The sequence below is a fragment of the Trachurus japonicus genome, chromosome 18 (genome assembly GCF_045865225.1).
Source record: "Trachurus japonicus isolate A0001 chromosome 18, Traja_1.0".
In the NCBI taxonomy this organism is placed as follows: Eukaryota; Metazoa; Chordata; class Actinopteri; order Carangiformes; family Carangidae; genus Trachurus; species Trachurus japonicus.
This window is the reverse complement of record NC_140924.1, coordinates 10,769,398-10,789,147: the sequence shown is the minus strand read 5'-3', so window position 1 is coordinate 10,789,147 and position 19,750 is coordinate 10,769,398. Positions and strand designations below refer to the sequence as shown.

The window sequence follows — 19,750 nt, the reverse complement described above, 5'->3', positions numbered from 1 at the left end:
TAAATATCCTTCAAAATAAAGGTAGATGTTTGTGTTAAAGCTCCATACAGTATAAAGGTAGATGTTTGTGTTAAAGCTCCATACAGTATAAAGGTAGATGTTTGTGTTAAAGCTCCATACAGTATAAAGGTAGACGTTTGTGTTAAAGCTCCATACAGTATAAAGGTAGATGTTTGTGTTAAAGCTCCATACAGTATAAAGGTAGATGTTTGTGTTAAAGCTCCTTCAAAATAAAGGTAAACGTTTGTATTAAAGCTCCTTCAGAATAAAGGTAGATGTTTGTGTTAAAGCTCCATACAGTATAAAGGTAGATGTTTGTGTTAAAGCTCCATACAGTATAAAGGTAGATGTTTGTATTAAAGCTCCTTACAGTATAAAGGTAGATGTTTGTATTAAAGCTCCTTACAGTATAAAGGTAGATGTTTGTATTAAAGCTCCATACAGTATAAAGGTAGATGTTTGTGTTGAAGCTCCATACAGTATAAAGGTAGATGTTTGTATTAAAGCTCCATACAGTATAAAGGTAGATGTTTGTATTAAAGCTCCTTACAGTATAAAGGTAGATGTTTGTATTAAAGCTCCATACAGTATAAAGGTAGATGTTTGTGTTAAAGCTCCATACAGTATAAAGGTAGATGTTTGTGTTAAAGCTCCATATGGTATAAAGGTAGATGTTTGTGTTAAAGCTCCATACAGTATAAAGGTAGATGTTTGTGTTAAAGCTCCATACAGTATAAAGGTAGATGTTTGTATTAAAGCTCCTTCAGAATAAAGGTAGATGTTTGTGTTAAAGCTCCATACAGTATAAAGGTAGATGTCCATGTGTAGTGTGATTATAAAGCAGCTCTAGGTTCTATATTAATACTGTGAAAGTATCAAAGCCTCAGTCCACAGAGAAATGCACACAGCCTGTATTCAGAAACTGAGCCTTAAAACCAGCCGTCAGGGGGCGGTGTTTAGCTCAGTTGGTAGAGCACCCGCCCCATGTGTTGAGGCTATAGTCCTCACTGCAGGCGGCCCCGGTTCGAGTCCCGCGTCGGACGGCCCTATCCTGCATGTTATTCCCCCCATCTCTGCCTCCCATTTCCTGTCACACTCTCAACTGTCCTATCGAATAAAGGCATGAAAAGCCAAAAAATATACTTTAAAAAAAAAAAAAAAAAAAAACAGCCGTCAGGACTTCCTGTCACTTTGTGATGTCACAACAAAGCCCCGCCCCCTCACCACCTGGACAACACCATCCATCCAATAACAACTTTGCAGGATTTGTTTTCTCTGAGTGTTTTATTCTGAAATCTGCTCTTATTTTTATTGGCTCAGTCAGAAAACAGAGGCTCAGAGTCTCCTCCTCTCCTCTCTTCTGATTGGCTGACACCAATCTGTTGTTACTATAGTGACAATATAGTGAGTTATAAATGTTCATAGGAGGCTGGTTTAGTGTCAATCAATCAATCAAATTTTATTTATATAGCACCTTTCAAAGCAAATAGATGCCGTTCAAAGTGCTTTACATTTTGATTGAACAATATATATATAGGAGGTAAAACAAGAAAAAGCATGGAGAACTAATGCACGAAGATTAAAAACAACAAAAAATAAAATATAGCAATAGAAAATAGATAAATAAAATAACAACTTTTAACAACAATAACATTTTTTAAATAGAATAGAATAAAATGCAGGATAGAAATAGGAGAAAGATAACAATAAGAAAGAGTATAAAACTGTAAAATAGAATAAAATCACTATGAGACTATAGCATAAAAGCCAGATTAAAAAGATGGGTTTTTAGCCTACGTTTAAAAGTGTCAATGTTTGTGACTGATGAAGTTAATTTTCTCTTGATGGATTGATGCAGCTCTCTTTCTCCCTCTCTCTCTCTCTCTCCAGGTATCTCGGAGAGTGCGTCGTCTCGCCGCAGGAAGTGTGCGCGGCCGGGCGCGGCGGTCAGTCCGTGGAAGTCGGCCTACATCCGACAGCACCGCATCGAGAACAACTGGAGGCAGGGGGACACACGGGAGCCCATGGTACATGAGAGAACACACACACACACACACACACACACACAGAGTGACTGAACCGAGCCGAGCAGAGTGTGTGTGTGTTTATTAATTTTTTTTCAAAATAAATATTCACACTACAACAAGTAAAATACAGGTGCAGAACAAAACTGTCACAATAAGGCTCATCGTAAATGGTACAAACATCACAGGGCAGTAGCATGTGTTATTTACACAGTCCAAAATATAAATAATCCATCATCTCTCTTAGAAAAGAGCATTTCAAATAAAAATTAAAAGGAGCAGAAAACAAATAAACAAACAGACGTGTAATAAATACATGGTCATTTTGTTGGTTGATGGCTTACATACAGGGGGAACATGCCTCCAATGCTTTCCTCCCCTCCAAGAACACCATAAAAGATCTCCACATACTGTCAAAGATTAGATATTTACCCTTTACTAATATTTGGTTTAGTAGTGGATTTCCATGACTTTGCTATAGTGTATTTGGCTTGTAACATGCAAAAAATAATCATACCAACCTCTATTATTAGTTTTATACCTTTAACCTGTGTGTGTGTGTGTGTGTGTGTGTGTGTGTGTGTGTGTGTGTGTGTGTGTGTGTGTGTGTGTGTGTGTGTGTGTGTGTGTGTGTGTGTGTGTGTGTGTGTGTGTGTGTGTGTGTGTGTGTGTGTGTGTGTGTGTGTGTGTGTGTGTATGTGTGTGTGTGTGTGTGTGTTTGATGTGTAAACGTGGACTTAGTGTCGTTAAAGCTTTTTTCTGTCTGTGCAGGTGTTGAAAGGTCACGACGACCACGTGATCACCTGCCTCCAGTTCAGCGGCGACCTCATCGTCAGCGGCTCCGACGACAACACGCTCAAAGTCTGGTCGGCCATCACAGGAAAGGTAGGACATCGTGTGTGTTTGTGTGAAGTTAAAACCATGTCGGAGAGAAGAACTCAAACAAGCAGGACTACATATCGTCAAACACATACTATACACATAACAAAAAAAGGGAAAACAGAAAAAGAAACACAGAAGAAATATACAAATAAACAGAAAAAGAAACAAAGTAAACGGAGAAGAAATATACAAATAAACAGAAAAAGAAACGTATAAATAAACGGAAAAAAGAAACAAAGTAAACAGAGAAGAAATATACAAATAAACAGAAAAAGAAACAGAGAAAAAATATACAAATAAACGGAAAAAGAAACAAATTAAACAGAGAAGAAATGTACAAATAAACAGAAAAAGAAACAAATTAAACAGAGAAGAAATATACAAATAAACGGAAAAAAGAAACAGAGAATAAAATATACAAATAAACGGAAAAAGAAACAGAAGAAATATACAAATAAACGGAAAAAAGAAACAGAGGAAATATACAAATAAACAGAAAAAGAAACATATAAATAAACGGAAAAAAGAAACAAAGTAAACAGAGAAGAAATATACAAATAAACGGAAAAAGAAACCAAGTTAACATAAAAAGAAACAGAATAAACAGAAAAAGAAATGCTTAAAGTCACAGGAATAAAGTTAAAAGTAAAAAAAAAACAACGAAAAACCAAATATGTAAAAGTCAAGGGAAAAAGAAAAAAGTTGAAAATGAAATTGTACAACAAACAGAAAAAGAAATGTTTACAAGTAAATGGAAAAAGAAAATACACACGTTATACATAAAGTGCAGGACGTCGTGTCTGTGTGTCAGAGACAGACTTATTGATTATGTAGATCAGGACTTTCTGCTGCCTCAGCTGTGACCACACGCTGGTGTGAATTAAAAAGCAGGTTGTGTCGACTCGTGAGGACGCGTCGTCCTTTAGGAGATCGATAAGATTTTATTCTTTTGGCAACTATTTTGACGAATAATTGATCATTTTAGTCTTTTTTTCTAACCTAAAACACAAAATATTTGGTTTGAATTGTTTCTTTGAGACGTTTAATGACATCATTTGAAAGTGGGACGTTTTCATTTTCACTGTCAAGAGAGAAAATTAATTGATGTGAGCTGTCGACCATCACATAATGGCTCGCTGTGTCATGTCCAGTGTGTGTGTGTGTGTGTGTGTTAGTGTGTGTGACGCAGCTTCATATGTGACCTTAATTAGAAAATGATAATACAATGGAGGTTTATGTAGGTCAGTGAGATCTAACAGAAAACTGCTCGGCTCAAATGTCTGAATAGAGGAGAGAGAGGAAGAGACTGAGACGGAGGCAGACGGACCAGTTGTGTTAGTCAGGGTGTGTCGATTTAAACACTGCACACACACACACAGACACACACACAGACACACACACACACACAGACACACAGACACACACACAGCCTGGAGCAGCTGTTTGAATCCACATCCTGTGTGTGCAGAAGGTGAAGAGATGGTTCTCAGTGTCTGAAGACTCGCTCTCTTCACTTAGACTGTGTGTATTGTGGTATTGTGCACGCCCAGTATGCACACACACACACACACACACACACACACACACACGTACGTACACAGTGGATTCAGGATTAAAAATAACTGAATATTTTCATACTTTCAGGCTTTATCCTCTGTGTGTGTGTGTGTGTGTGTGAGCTTCGTACCTCCACCACAGCTCGTCCATGTGAAGTAGATTCTCTGATTAGACTCTGCTGCATAAATTTGCATTTTTCTGATTTCATGTTTTTGAACTTCACAGCTGATGAGCACACACAACAGTTTTTTCATGTTTTATAGACAAATTGTCATTTAAAGACGACATCCTGATGCTGACATCTGGTTTTTTATATGCTGGTGTTGATGTATAATTAAATCAAATATCATGACAAGGAGAGTTTGAAGGTGATCCGTGACTAAATCTGACGCTAATTCCCATCTACTGATTACCTTGTTTTAACCAATCAATGACAGGCCTCCTGAGGTGTGTGTATATTAACCTACACCTGAAATACACAGCATCATAAAATATGCATGCACTTAAACTTTTATATGAAATAACAGGGTATCCACGGGGTCTTAAAAAGTCTAAAATTTGAAAATCTAAATTTTAGGCCTTAAAATGTCTTAAATTTGTTGAATTATTGTGTTCAAGTCTTAAATAATTTTAGACAGGTCTTAAATTTTCTTATGCCCACCATGAGCGAGCATTTCACTCGCATTTGCCCCTAAAAAAAAAAGTACATGTGTGAACTGGGAAAATCACAAAAAAGAAAGAGCACAACCTGCGATTGGTCAAAAACTACAAATCCCACAATTCTCTGCCTCAACAATAACAGTAGTTAGTGTAAGTAAGGGAGAGTGGAGCTGTGGGTGAAAAGAGGAAACAACGCCACGTCTGGTCCTGTTCTATGTTGTTCGTTCACACCGTCACCGTTTATTCGTTACGTCCGCGGTGTAAAAGGCCGTGACGCAAAGACGCGATTAGGCGCGAGACGCGATTAGGCGCGAGACGCGGTATACGCGACTTTTTTTTGGGCGACGCAATACACGCGATTCTTTTGGGGCGACGGGACCCTCGCGTCTTCGTCTATTTCATCGTGGAGGAACGCTTTTTTTTCGCTCGAGTTCTGACGCGCGACCAAACGCGAGATACGCGATTTTACGCTCCTACTCGTGTCAAAAAAAAAATTCACGAGCCCGCCAACAACTTTTTTTTTTTTTTCAAAGGAGGTTCAACTGGACTTAGTTATTTGTCTAGGAAGACGTTTCACCTCTCATCCAAGAGGCTTCATCAGTTCATGTAGCATCTGACCAGGCTGGGACTGGTCCAACTAACTGGTGTGGAGACTCATTAACCTCCTTTGAAATACTATGACCTGGACAAATGAGAATATGCACAGGCCTACAACAACATTTCTGCTCTCATCAACCATGGTTGAGGTCACAACGCTGCGCTGTAGCTGCTCTGGAAGTCCGAGACTCGTCTGAGGCCAAACGCCGCCGATAACATGACGCACAGTATACTGTTATAAGACACATTATGCATCCCAACTGTCTTTTTTTTAGAGGATTTTTTTTTTTTACCAAGAATGCGCCCAAAAAAATCATGATCCAGGGGCTAAAATTCGAAACAAATGTATATATTTTTTAATCATAATTCTCAATATTCTCCTGATGTCGGTTTAAAGTAAACAGATTGCGCTGATACGCGAGAGTAATGTGACAGCGGGGCAGTGCTGCAGCTGCTGTGCTGTGATGGACCTGATCAGACTGGTGGTGGTCCACAGTGAATCAGTCCCAGATCCTCCACCGTCAGCAGATCCCCCGAAAGCCCCCGCAAATAATTCATCGACAAGAAGTTAAGTGGCAAGTTGCACCTTTTCGTCGGCTTATTATTTGCCTATTTGCTTATTATTATAGCCTATATAACGTCACTGCAACATGCTGCTCTCAGTGCTTGTCGGTGTTGTGTCTATAAATTGTGAAATAACTTTTCCTCGATAGAAATATGAGACGTGGTCGATAGGTTTCATTCATCCATGTTTTGGCAGACAATACAAATAACCAATGATAATGAGATTTCCACCGCGCCGAACCAATCATGTGGCTGGAATAGAGCCAGTCAACAGTAACATGTGCATTTGTTTGGGTTGCTGCAGATGTGCACATCAGCTGACACCGCCGGTAAAAAAGAGAGAGAGAGAGAGATAATGAGTGTTGTCTCGGAAAAAAAAACAGTAAAGGAGAACTTGGACAAGTGACTGAAAAGACGCGTGGTGCGCAGTGGGGACACCAGGCAGCTGGAGCGGACCGTGGTCACGGTGCGGCCGCTCTGCTGCTCACCTCAGTGTGTGCGACACATAACAGCCGCTTCAAGGAGACTAGCGGACTTTTTTTTTTTTTATAGCCTCTTCATTCATCTTGGGCGGGGGGCGGTGCGCCGTCTTATAATGTTACAGAAAACCCTGCTTTATGTTTTTTACAACTCGTGTTCCTACACTATAGAGACAACTTGCTGTTGGCTCTATATTTCAAGAAACTTGTTTTCTGTTTAAAAGGCACAAACGTAGTATCCACCCATCTTTTAACCGGGTAGTTACGTCTCCAGTCTGTCGAGCGGGCGAGCGCACAGCTGATGTGCTTCCACTCCAACAGACGCACGGATTCAGTGTGGACAGAGAGCGTCAGATGTGACGCGGTTGTCGGACGCTCGCTCGCGTCGCATCCAGTTAGGACACGGTGTGAGCAGCCACATCCACTGAGCTCTGGATCAGCTGATCGGTGCTCAGGCGACGTTAGATCTTCACTTTTTTAAACTCATACAAAGTGCAGCCAAACAGCAGGCTGAAGAGAGAGGACCAGCAGCAGCAGCAGCAGCTCTGACAGCTCCTCTGTGGCGCTGCAGACAGGCTGCAGGTGAGCTGGCGTGAGAGCAGAGTGCCGTCTTTTTTTTTCTTTTTTTTTTTTTAGCAGCCTTTGTTACAGGTGATAGGCTACATGTCCATGTGCATGTGCATGAGAACTGATTTTGAATCGAAGAGACACCCAAATATTCACATCCTTCAGTCCAGGCTTTTGAAAAGAGAGTTAAAATCAGCTTCATGTAGCAGTTAACTTTAAAATGGTTCGAATATATTGCTGCTGAATAAATCTGAAACATGTGATGTGCATTTTTTTGGGGGAAATATGGCTTCTGATATAATAGTCTGTAGACATCATCATCATTCAACTTTTTCACATGGTCTGGTGTTAATAAAGCAAACTAAAAATCGCAAAAAGAAAATCAAGAATCGGTTGAATCGAAAATTGATTTTGAATCGAATCGTGACCCTAAAAGTCGGAATCGAATCGAATCGTGAGCCACCCAAAGATTCACATCCCTAGTACAGAGACCTGCCACAGTGTCATGGTGCATTAATATAAACTTCAACCTCAGAGCTGTCTGTCATCAGACTGTCCTGACTGTCCCTGAACATCACACAGGGATGCAAACAGCGCGCCGAAAAGCGAAACTCGCTTTTTTCATGACCAATTAGGTGACTTGTGTGAATCGTTCAGATCCGAAGAGTTTTTGTTTTGGGGGGGGGGGTCTCAGCGTCTCAGCTCGGGTCAGTAAAATGTTTTTCTACAGGCTGACAGTGACAATCATGTGAGGCAAACTCATTCATGGTCTCTGGTTATACTGATAACAGCCGACCTCCAATGTAGACGCGGGACATGCACGCACGTTACCCAAAGCGGCGACGCCGTTTTTCCCCCCGTGCATGTCCGTGGAGCTGTGGCCGCGGACATGCACGGTTCCCTACGTTGCTGTGTCAGGCAGGTGTTTCCACGGAGATCTGCCCCGTTTCAGAGGTGAAGGAAGCCCTGAGTGGAAAGACGTCGCCTCCGCGATGTAGAATGTATTCAAAAAGTGAAACTAACACATTATATAGGCCTGTATGTCCATTACACACTGAATGGGATGTTAAATCCCATGTCTTTATTTCTTCAGTTTATTTTAATAGTAATAATTATGACTAACATTCAGTGAAGACCTAAAAATCAGTATCTCCAAAATTGAAATATTGCAATGGTCTTTATTTTTTTAAAGCATTTTTAATATAGAAATGTTGGCCTTCTGAAAACTATGTCCATCTATATGCACTCAATACTTGGTTGGGGTTGAACTACTGGAAATGGACTTTTCTGTGATATTGTTAATGGTGAGCCCCCCCCCCCCGCCAAACAATTCCTCTCTTTTTTGGTCCTGACCCGTTTGCATCCCTGATATTAACACCACAGGGCTGGGTTTCAGAAATCGATTTTTATTGAAAAGATCTGATATCGAATCATAGAATCCTTCGATCGATCTTTTAAATCTTTACAAATTCATGTTTCCTCTGTTCAGTTCTGCACAATTGAGATTATCACACACAACTGTCCTGAAGGAGTTGCACTGGTTAGTTCTGTAGTGGGTCATGTTAAATAAACGTGCATTAACGTAACTCAGTGGTTCCCGACCTTTTTTGGAATCACAAATTCCTGGCGACCCCGCAATCTCGTGACTGCACTAAAATTTGTGCCGTCAATCAAGATGCGCCAGCTCATATATTGCATATTTGAACTCAATTTATATTCGAGAAAGTGAAAGTATAGAATACAGTTGGGTGTGGAATTGTAATTGGTTAAAAATATATATTTTTACCAGTAATTTTTATCAACTACTAGACATTTCAGGCGACCCCATTTGAGTACCAGGCAACCCCACGGTTGAAAAACACCGAAGTAACTCTCTGTGGGCCAATTCTTTATGTAAACATTGATATTTTTGACAATGCACCAGGTTAGAGAGTTACATCTTTCTTAGTTCTGTGAAAATCTCTTTCATAACCGAGCAAATTGGTGTTAAAACTGATATAGTATCTCTAAATGAATCAATATCGATTTGAATCTGAAATCGAATCGAATCAGGACCTTGTGAATAGGAATCACAGTGATTCAGGTTAACACTTCATAATAAGTACACACTATTAAAGCCCCTGTACAGACTTTTCATTTAGTGTTGATTTTGGCGGCCCCTGTGGACGAAAGCGGCGGAATGAAGACTGCATTTCCCACTGTCATGACGATGTTTGTCTGGCCGGCGCGTGTAGATTTATTTTGGAAACATCGGAAAGAAGACGGGACTTGCTTTTTTTTTTTTAGCAGCGTAATGTAACTATACGTATCGTTTCGTCAGTTGTCCGACCCGACCATGCCTTCCAGAGGTATAGAACTAGACTACGTAGAAATAGCGTATCTTCACACTGATGGGCTCATTTGCTGTTGTAGGTAACAGAGACACATCAGCAGAAACCAGAGACTTTTGCGTATCCAGTTAAAAGCTCCGTACAGGGGCTTTAAGCATTAATAAATACTGAATTCTTCATTTATGACGCATGAATACTCATTAGTATGTAGTTTATAAACACAGTTAGTTCAGTTAGTTCTGATTGATTGATTGATTATCAATGATGAGTAAAACATTTTTAACTGTTTATAAACTACATACTAATGAGTATTCATGTGTTATAAATGATGAATTCAGTATTTAATGCTCTAATGCTTAACGGTGTGTACTTGTTATAAAGCGTTACCCGATTCAGTAAATCAGTAGCGCCACCGGGCCCTGATACCCATGAGCCTTTGCAGCGGCAGGAAATTAAAATCAGGTTGTTGCAGCTTCAGTGAACTGATCCAGTTTTCCAGTTTGTGGTTTATCCTGAAGTTAACGGGTCAGGTGACGCAGTTTGAAGCTCTGTGATTGGACGATCGTCTGAGGAGTCGTAGTCGTTGACTGTTCGTCCGTGTGTCGGAGGCGTCGGTATCGAGTGGCTCCGCCCACTTAACGAGCGCAGAGTGTGAGGTCATCTGAGCCCACAGGAAGTGACATCATGAGTCATCAGAAGAACCTGTTTAGAGCCGCCAACGACACCGCCGCCGTCGAACAAACGCTCTCGTTGATTCAGACGCTGGTTTCGGTGAAACATTCTTGAACCGGACACACCTGCTCTTTGTGTGTGTGTCTTCTTGCTCCCTGCAGAAAGAAAAACACACACACCCTCATCTGTAGCCTGCGGGAATGATGCGTGTGTCTGTGTGTGTGTGTGTTTCCTCTTGTCTCTACATACAGCTGCTACACTATACCACACACACACACACACACACACACACACACACGGCCACGTTAATTAACGGCGGTAGCTGCTGCAGTGTCTTCCAGGACAACAGTTGCCAAGGCAAAGTTTTCCTCCGTTGCCGCGGCAACCCCCAACACAACACCTTCCAAGGTGAAACTGTATTCTCTCGAGTGAGTGTGTGTGTGTGTGTGTGTGTGTGTGTGTGTGTCCTTCAAGGGCAGCTGTGAAAGTGGAACAAATATTGACACACATACTTCTTTTGCCGTAACACACATACACACACACACCTGCAGACACACACACACACCTGCAGACACACACACACACACACTGGATGTAGAGAAAACATCTTTTTCCCAGAAGAAGAACTGGATGACTGAGAGCTGTGGATGATTCTGAGGTTTTAACTGAATTCAGGTTTAATTAAGACTGGATTCATTTAATCAGCTGCATCCACACTGGTGCAGTTAGATGGGAGAACGGGGAACCACTCTCATTGTACATCCAATAGTAACATGGAAACAATACAGAATACAGACAAAATAAGTACATCAATAAGTAATTAGAATAAAAATGTTAATAAATAAATGAATTAAGGGGAGGAGGGGGTCTCAGAGATGCAGCTGTTACATGATCCACCACCATCCTCTGAGCCAGAGCCGATGACATCACTGTGACATCATCAGGCTGCTTTCACACTTTTCATTGGTCGTCATAGATAGATGCTTTTATTGTTGTTGTACACGTCCATACAGCGAGACTTCCTTTGAAAGCAGTCCCTGTCATCATACCAGCATTTTAATAAATACTAAAAGAAAAAAAGACTAAAACATGAAGAAAAAAAAGTGACGTACTGTCCCTTTAAACAGTTAATGACCACCTCTCTCTCTCTCTCTCTCTCTCTCTCTCTCTCTCTCTCTCTCTCAGTGTCTGCGGACGTTGACCGGCCACACCGGCGGCGTGTGGTGCAGTCAGATGGCGGTCGCCACGGTGATCAGCGGCTCCACCGACCGGACGCTGCGCGTGTGGGACGCCGAGAGCGGCGAGTGCGTCCACACGCTGTACGGACACACGTCCACCGTGCGCTGCATGCATCTCCACGGCAACAGGTAACATTCCATTCCATCCCTCTCTCTCCTCCATTCCATTCTCTTCTCTTAGTTCCGGAACACTCTAACACTCCGCCGCTTTGCTACATTCTGTCTCCGTGACAACCAGGAAGACCCACAGACGTGATTCATACATTCTATCTACACTGTGAAGGCCACGCTTTATGACGCACATAGCCACCGCTGGTCACCGTGGTAACCAGATTAACTTTAATACACACACACACATACACACACTAACACAATTAATACACTCCTACGTGTGATACAAACACACACATGTAGTAAATACACACACACTACTACACACCGACTATGCATTATACATTCACACTAAAATAAATACACAATAATAAATACAAACACATACTAAAGACACACACTTGAAACACACAACTACACACCAGCTGTCTTTACACAATCACAATTAATAGAAACTACACTTTAACTACAGTGTGGGCACACTCACATACACACAAACACAACTGTAGGCCAAACACACACACACACATAGGCTACACACATCTACACAGTGCATAGACACAAACACACACACACACACACACAGGAAGTGTAAACACACATTTACATGCTAAATACAGACTCACATTTACATAGCAAATACACACAATAATAACAACATTATGAAACTGGGTCACACACACACTCGGAGTTGAAGGAAGCTGATTGGCCGACGCTGCAGTGATGTAACTCTCTCTCGCTCAGGGTGGTGTCGGGCTCTCGGGACACGACGCTGCGCGTGTGGGACGTGTCGACCGGCCGCTGCGAACACGTGCTGACGGGCCACGTGGCGGCGGTGCGCTGCGTGCAGTACGACGGGCGCCGCGTGGTGTCGGGCGGCTACGACTACATGGTGAAGGTGTGGGACCCCGAGACCGAGGCCTGTCTACACACACTGCAGGGACACACCAACAGGGTGTACTCGCTACAGGTACGCACACACACACACACACACACACACACACACACACACACACACCAAGATCAGTGAAGGAAGACCTTCAAATTAAAAGTCTTATTATTTTAACAGGCTTTTATTGTGAAGGCCATACAGTATAGGAGAACTTAAACTTCAAATTAAAAGTGTGATTATTGTAACAAGCTTTTATCGTGGAGGTCATATAAGAGAACTTCAACTTCAAATTAAAAGTGTGATTATTATAACTGGCTTTTATTTGATTAGGTCATATAGGAGAATGTCAACTTCAGAATAAAAGTGTGATTATTATAACAGGCTTTTATTGTGAAGGTCATATAGGAGAACTTCAACTTCAGAATAAAAGTGTGATTATTATAACAGGCTTTTATTGTGGAAGTCATATAGGAGAACTTCAACTTCAGAATAAAAGTGTGATTATTATAACAGGCTTTTATTGTGAAGCTTGTATAGTTGTATAGGAGAATTTCATTTTGAAATTAAATGTGTGATTATTATAACAGGCTTTTATTGTGAAGGTCATATAGGAGAACTTCAACTTCAAAATAAAAGTGTTATTATTATAACAGGCTTTTATTGTGGAGGTCATATCATATAAAACTTTCTTACCGTTTCTCCGTCTTCACAGTTTGACGGCGCCTTCGTCGTCAGCGGCTCGTTGGACACGTCGATCAGAGTTTGGGACGCGGAGACAGGTACGGCCACACCTCTGATGTGATGTCAGATGTTGTTGTTGTTGTTTTGAAAACGCGGCGCACTGTGCCTTTAAATGAGCCCTGAGTCCTGATTGGTCCGTTCGCCCTCGTGTCCCTTGTGTCTCTGCAGGCGGCTGCGTCCACACGCTGACCGGCCACCAGTCGCTGACCAGCGGGATGGAGCTGAGGGAAAACATCCTGGTGTCCGGGAACGCCGACTCCACGGTCCGAGTCTGGGACGTCCGGACGGGGCAATGTCTGCACACACTGCAAGGTGAGGGGGGGGGGGAGAGAAGAAAGAAAGAAAGGGAGAAAGAAAGAAAGGAAGAGAGAGGCAGAGAGAGAGAGAGGGGATGAAAGAAAGAGTGAGAGGATGAATGAAAGAAAGAGAGTGAGAGGATGAATGAAAGAAAGAGGCAGAGGGACAGAGAGAGGATGAAAGAAAGAGAGAGAGGATGAAAGAAAGAGAGTGAGAGGATGAAAGAAAGAGAGAGTGAGAGGATGAAAGAAAGAGTGAGAGAGAGGATGAAAGAAAGAGAGAGTGAGAGGATGAATGAAAGAAAGAGAGTGAGAGGAGAAAGAAAGAAAGAAAGAAAGAAAGGGAGAGGATGAAAGAAAGAGAGTGCGGATGAATGAAAGAAAGAGGCAGATGGACAGAGAGAGAGGATGAAAGAAAGAAAGAGGGTGACAGGATGAAAGAAAGAGAGAGTGAGAGGATGAATGAAAGAAAGAGAATGAGAGGATGAAAGAAAAAGAGAGTGAGAGGATGAATGAAAGAGAGAGTGAGAGGATGAATGAAAGAGAGAGTGAGAGGATGAATGAAAGAAAGAGAGTGAGAGGATGAAAGAAAGAAAGAGGCAGAGGGACAGAGAGAGAGGATGAAAGAAAGAAAGAGGGTGAGAGGATGAAAGAAAGAGAGAGTGAGAGGATGAATGAAAGAAAGAGAGTGAGAGGATGAAAGAAAGAAAGAGGCAGAGGGACAGAGAGAGAGGATGAAAGAAAGAAAGAGGGTGAGAGGATGAATGAAAGAAAGAGAGTGAGAGGAGAAAGAAAGAAAGAAAGAAAGGGAGAGGGACAGAGAGAGAGGATGAAAGAAAGAAAGAGGGTGAGAGGATGAAAGAGAGAGTGAGAGGATGAATGAAAGAAAGAGAGTGAGAGGATGAATGAAAGAAAGAGTGAGAGGATGAATGAAAGAAAGAGTGAGAGGATGAAAGAGAGAGTGAGAGGATGAATGAAAGAAAGAGGGTGAGAGGATGAAAGAGAGAGAGAGAGGATGAAAGAAAGAAAGAGAGTGAGAGGATGAAAGAAAGAAAGAGGCAGAGAGAGAGAGAGAGACGGAGAAGATGAAAGAAAGAAAGAGAGGGACAAAGGGAGACAGATAGAAGGGGAGAGGGGGAGAGAATGAAAGAAGGAAAAAGAAAGGGAGAGGGAGCGAAAGAGAGAGGATAAAAGAAAGAAAGAAAGAAAGTGGCAGAGGGAGAGAGAAAGAGAGGGATATAATGAAAGAAAGAGAGAGAGGCGGGAGGAGAGGATGAAAGAAAGAGAGAGGGAGAGGATGGAAAAAAGAAAGAAAGAGAGAGAGCAAAATAGAGGGAGAAGATGAAAGAAAGAGGGACAGAGCGGGAGAGAAAGAACGAGAGAGATGGAGAGAGAAATAAAAGGAGAGGGAGTGAAAAAGAGAGAGGATAAAAGAAAGAGAGAGGCAGAGAGAGAGACAGATGGAAGGGGAGAGGAGGAGAGAATGAAAGAAAGAGAGAGGGAGCGAAAGAGAAGATAAAAGAAAGAAAGAAAGTGGCAGAGGGAGAGAATGAAAGAAAGGGGGAGAGAAAGAATGACAGGATAAAAGAAAGAAAGGGAGAGAGGATGAAAGAGAGAGAGAGGTGCATCATGGGAAAGACGAGGGAGGAAGGAATGAAGGGAACAGCGGAGGAAGGGAGCGAGGAGATGAAGGAGAAAAGGGGGAGGGGGCGATAAAGCGTAGAGGGATGTGTCGAGTGGGGATGAAAACTTTATTTATAGAGACAGAGGAGACGAGGGAACAGAGGCAGCGGGAAATAAAGGTGATTCATCATAGAAAGTGGAAGAAAAAAACAGGAGGATGAGGAGAAAAAAAAGGAGGAGAAAGAGAGAGAGAGAGAGAGAGAAACGACCCCACAGTGAAAAATAACAAAGACTGAGAGAGAGAGAGAGAGAGAGAGAGAGAGAGAGAGAGAGAGGCTGAACTCAGCAGGTTTTCACCTCCTCAGCTGTTTGGATTCATCCTCAGGGGAACGAGAAGCAGAAACAGAAACAAGTTCAGAACAGGAAACAGATGTGAAGACGTTTCATAAAGAAAATAAAATAAAACAAAAGTATTAAAGATGGAGAGATGAAGTCTGTCAGGGTTCATCCTCAGGAGAACAAGAACCAGAGTTCATGCTGCTCCATCAACTGACGACATGGAGGAAAATAATCCGCAGAGGAAACTAAATGTTCGACCAGAATTTCAAGACGAGCAACAGAACGGAACAAGAAAGAACAAGTTGTATGAATTAAGTAAATAATAAAGTAAAGTAATTCTTAAAGGGATAGTAGCATTTTTTTTTAAAGTGGGGTTGTATGATCTACAAATAGCCCCTAAGTACTTTAATTGCAGTAGAAGACTCTCTGCACTCCTCCCGTTAGCAACGCCAGCCCATAATAGCCCTGCCCAGAGATTTACAACATACAGTACATTGTTGTGAATGGACCCAAAGAAACGACCTATTTTCGCGGCCTAAAAGAGGTTTTACCTGGAAAAAAAATACACAGTTCCATTGTTCGCTATAATATATATTTTTTCCAGCCCCTCAAAGTGCAGGAAAAACGCAGTTTTTATTTGGACCTAGAGAACAAAGGAAATGGCGTGCTCGACTCTAATGTAAGAATAAAACTGGGTGCCGGCTCAAAAATCAAAACACTGAAAAAACTGAAATAGCAGCACTCACAAAATAAACTTGAAATATTTATTTAACGCAGAGCAGTGCCTGACGGACGCGTTTCAGCCCTTGGCTTTCTTCAGCGTATGATTGCTGAATGGGTGTGACCCATATATATAACCTCTCGGACCTCCCTCGAAAACACCAGCTGATAATCAATCAATCAAACACTTAGTCAACAAATAATAATCATCACATGACAGAAGATTATGCTACAAGTGGCCAATAGGTATTTGAAAACCTACACCATACTTAATAAGATGGCCACACTACATAAAGTCACATATTGGATCAATATCACGTGGTGAACAATACAAGATCAAATATGTCAAATCTAATGCATCGCATAGTAAACACTAAGTGTCAAACATCTTGGAATAATACTTAGATAAGAATAATAGATTAAAAATGGTATACAAATATTAAAAAGAAACGAAAAAAATGGGAAATACATGTAAATCCACCAGAGTCCTCTAAACAGGGATCCTTAGTGGTGACCCATGAAAAACTATCTAACACTCAAAATCAGGCAGATGAAGCTGCATACTCACATTGTTCAACACCTGCATGCAGACAAACAAAACCACATACAAACAATGCTCAATGCGTGTACGCAGACCTGTTCGCTGGTCATAGAACATCCACATAATTAGTTACAATATTCACAAAATTCATAAATACCTAGAAAAATCTACACAACATTCATAAGAAACAGGACAAAGACAGCTCTTCATTTAAGCCTCTGGGAAATTCGGTCTGTAAGTGGACCTAACCAACTGCTGATCGGCGGGCGCTAACCCTGGGCGGAGGGATACGTGAGTTGGTTAGGTCCAAATAAAAACTGTGTTTTTCCTGCACTTTGAAGGGCTGAAAAAAATTATATTATAGCGAACAATGGAACTGTGTATTTTTTTTCAGGTAAAACCTCTTTTAGGCCGTGAAAATAGGCCGTTTCTCCTGCATCCAGTCCGTCTGCTTCATCCTCGTCCTGCAGCTGGGAAATTAAATGAATCTGAACTGTTGTGTCTAAACATGGACGCCATTTTTTTCCTTCTCTCTCTTCTCAGGTCCGAACAAGCACCAGTCGGCGGTGACCTGCCTGCAGTTCTGCCGAGGTCTGGTTCTGTCCAGCTCCGACGACGGGACGGTCAAACTGTGGGACCTGCGGACCGGCGCCTGGCTGAGGGACGTGGTGGCGCTGCAGAGCCGGGGATCAGGTGAGCAGAGAGAGAGAGAGAGAGAAACCACCAGAACCTCAGTCTCTTTGAGTTCTTAAAGGTTTACGTAGGAATTCCCCCCATCTAGCGGTGCGGTTGCATATCGGAACGTATTCTTGATGTTGCATTCACGAGAGGGGGAGAGGATGAAAGAAAGAAAGAAAGAAAGAAAGAGAGAGGTAGAGAATGAATGAAAGGAAAAGAGAGGAAGAGGATAAAAGAAAGAAAGAGCGAGAGAGGGACAGAGGGGAGAGAAAGAGAGTGAGAGAGAGATGGAAGGAGAGAGAGGGAGAGGGGATAGAATGAAAGAAAGAAAGAGGGAGAGGGAGCGAAAGAGAGAGAGGATAAAAGAAAGAAAAAGTGGCAGATGGAGAGAAAGAGAGAGACAGGATAAAAGAAAGAGAGGGAGAGGGTGAAAGAAAGAGAGAGGAAGGGAGAGAGAGGATGAAAAAAGAAAGAGAATGAATGAAAGGAAGGGAGAGAGGATGAAAAAAGAAAGAGAATGAATGAAAGGAAGAGAGAGAGAGATGATGAAAGAGAGTGAGAGAGAAGGAGGGAGAGAGAGGGAGAGGGGAGAGAATGAAAGAAAGAAAGAGAGAGGAAAAAGGAGAGAAAGATGGAGAGACAATGAAAGGGAGAGGGAGCGAAAGAGAGAGAGAGGATAAAAGAAAGGAAGTGGCAGAGGAAGAGAATGAGAGAGACAGGATAAAAGGGGAGAGGGTGAAAGAAAGAGATGGAGAGACAGATGGAAGGAGAAATATAATGTGTAGGAATTCCCCCCATCTAGCGGTGCGGTTGCATATCTGAACGTATTCTTGATGCTGCATTCACGTGAAATCGGGCAGACGTCAGACAGACAACAGACGCTGCATGTAACAGGATAAACAAGCGTCTATGTAAACAAGTGGTCCGCCAGCACGAGGCAAAACAATACAGGCGTGACAATATGTTGTCATGGTGATGTGGTATTGTTTTACCGTCTTTCTCTGGTGGAGTAAAATGACATCCGGTTGGTTTGCCGACGGCCGTCTGCCTGACTGCACCTGAATGCAACATCAGTGCCTCCGTCCTTCCTCACACTACACAGTGGTGACAGTTTTAACAGGCCGAGCCGACAATATTTGATTTTTGCTAATTAAAAGGAAAAAGAAGAGTTCCCGCACACATGGCCAACTTGCAGAATTTATTGTAATGCAACGTTTCGGTGCTAGACCTTTTTCAAGCAAAGGTTTGCGCCACCACAGGAAGCCATCTTAAATAGGAGTGGCTGTGTGACACAAACCAATCAGTTTCTCACACGTCTGGATGTGAGGAATTCAAATATTAAATATCAACATACAAACGATAAGAAACAGCATCAATATAGTACAAAGGTAAAGAGCAATGGATATAGACAATAAATACTAAGCTGCCGTGACTGGATACATTAGGTCCTAATGGAAGGTAATAGCTAATAATCACAGTCAGAAACAATAAATACGACAGATACAATAGAAAAATAGAAGACAGAGGGACTTGCAATAAAAAGTGTGCAAGGCTACAATAGAAATCTGAAAAAGTCTGAACAAATCATGCAGAGTCTTACCTGCATATGTCAATTAAAAGCCAAATAAGTTACACACTGGGGCTTTAACCAATCACACGACTTCTTCTTCTCGACAGGCGGCGTGGTGTGGCGAATCAGAGCGTCCGACACGCGGCTGGTGTGCGCCGCCGGCAGCAGGAACGGGACGGAGGAAACCAAACTGCTGGTGCTGGACTTCGACCTGGACGACAAGAAGAAGGAGACGGATTGAAGAGACAAAAAAACAAAAAAAAAGACAAACAAACAAGGAAAAAAGACGAAGTAGAGACAGCAGTCGACAGCCGACCAGACAGGTATGAATGTTACATTACGTCCTGATTGGCTGAAAGAGACAGTCGGACAAAAAAAACACCTGCTGCATTCTGGGAGAAAGTTTAAAAGAAAAAAAGAAGGAAAAAAAAAAAGGACAAAAAGGTCACGAAGAGAAACCTGACGGAGCTGCGTGGACGGACGAATGTTTGACGAAAATGGATGAAAATGGACGAAAAATGGCGGATTAATAAACGGACAACGACGATGATGATGATGATGGTTGAATGTAACCAAACTGGGGTTAGGGTGGGGGGGGGGTTGGGGGGTTTTGGGGGGTCGAGGGCATTGACTTCTACTGCTGCTGCTGAACCAATGAGGACGTTGCTG

At 42.1% G+C, this 19,750-nt stretch overlaps 1 protein-coding gene across 2 annotated transcripts in view; it reads left to right on the top strand.

Annotated features, from left to right (window-relative positions):
• LOC146968728 (F-box/WD repeat-containing protein 7-like) overlaps positions 1-19,481 on the top strand; it is a 52,607-nt gene extending 33,126 nt beyond the window's left edge. For both annotated transcript variants that reach the window (XM_085759570.1, XM_085759572.1), the window contains exons 6-13: positions 1,891-2,027; positions 2,796-2,909; positions 11,518-11,699; positions 12,426-12,651; positions 13,286-13,352; positions 13,483-13,626; positions 17,377-17,526; positions 19,189-19,481. In XM_085759570.1, coding sequence (XP_085615696.1) covers positions 1,891-2,027; positions 2,796-2,909; positions 11,518-11,699; positions 12,426-12,651; positions 13,286-13,352; positions 13,483-13,626; positions 17,377-17,526; positions 19,189-19,322 — 1,154 coding nt within the window. In that variant the 3' untranslated portion in view covers positions 19,323-19,481. The remainder of the gene's footprint in view (positions 1-1,890; positions 2,028-2,795; positions 2,910-11,517; positions 11,700-12,425; positions 12,652-13,285; positions 13,353-13,482; positions 13,627-17,376; positions 17,527-19,188) is intronic.
• Positions 19,482-19,750: the final 269 nt, after the last annotated feature.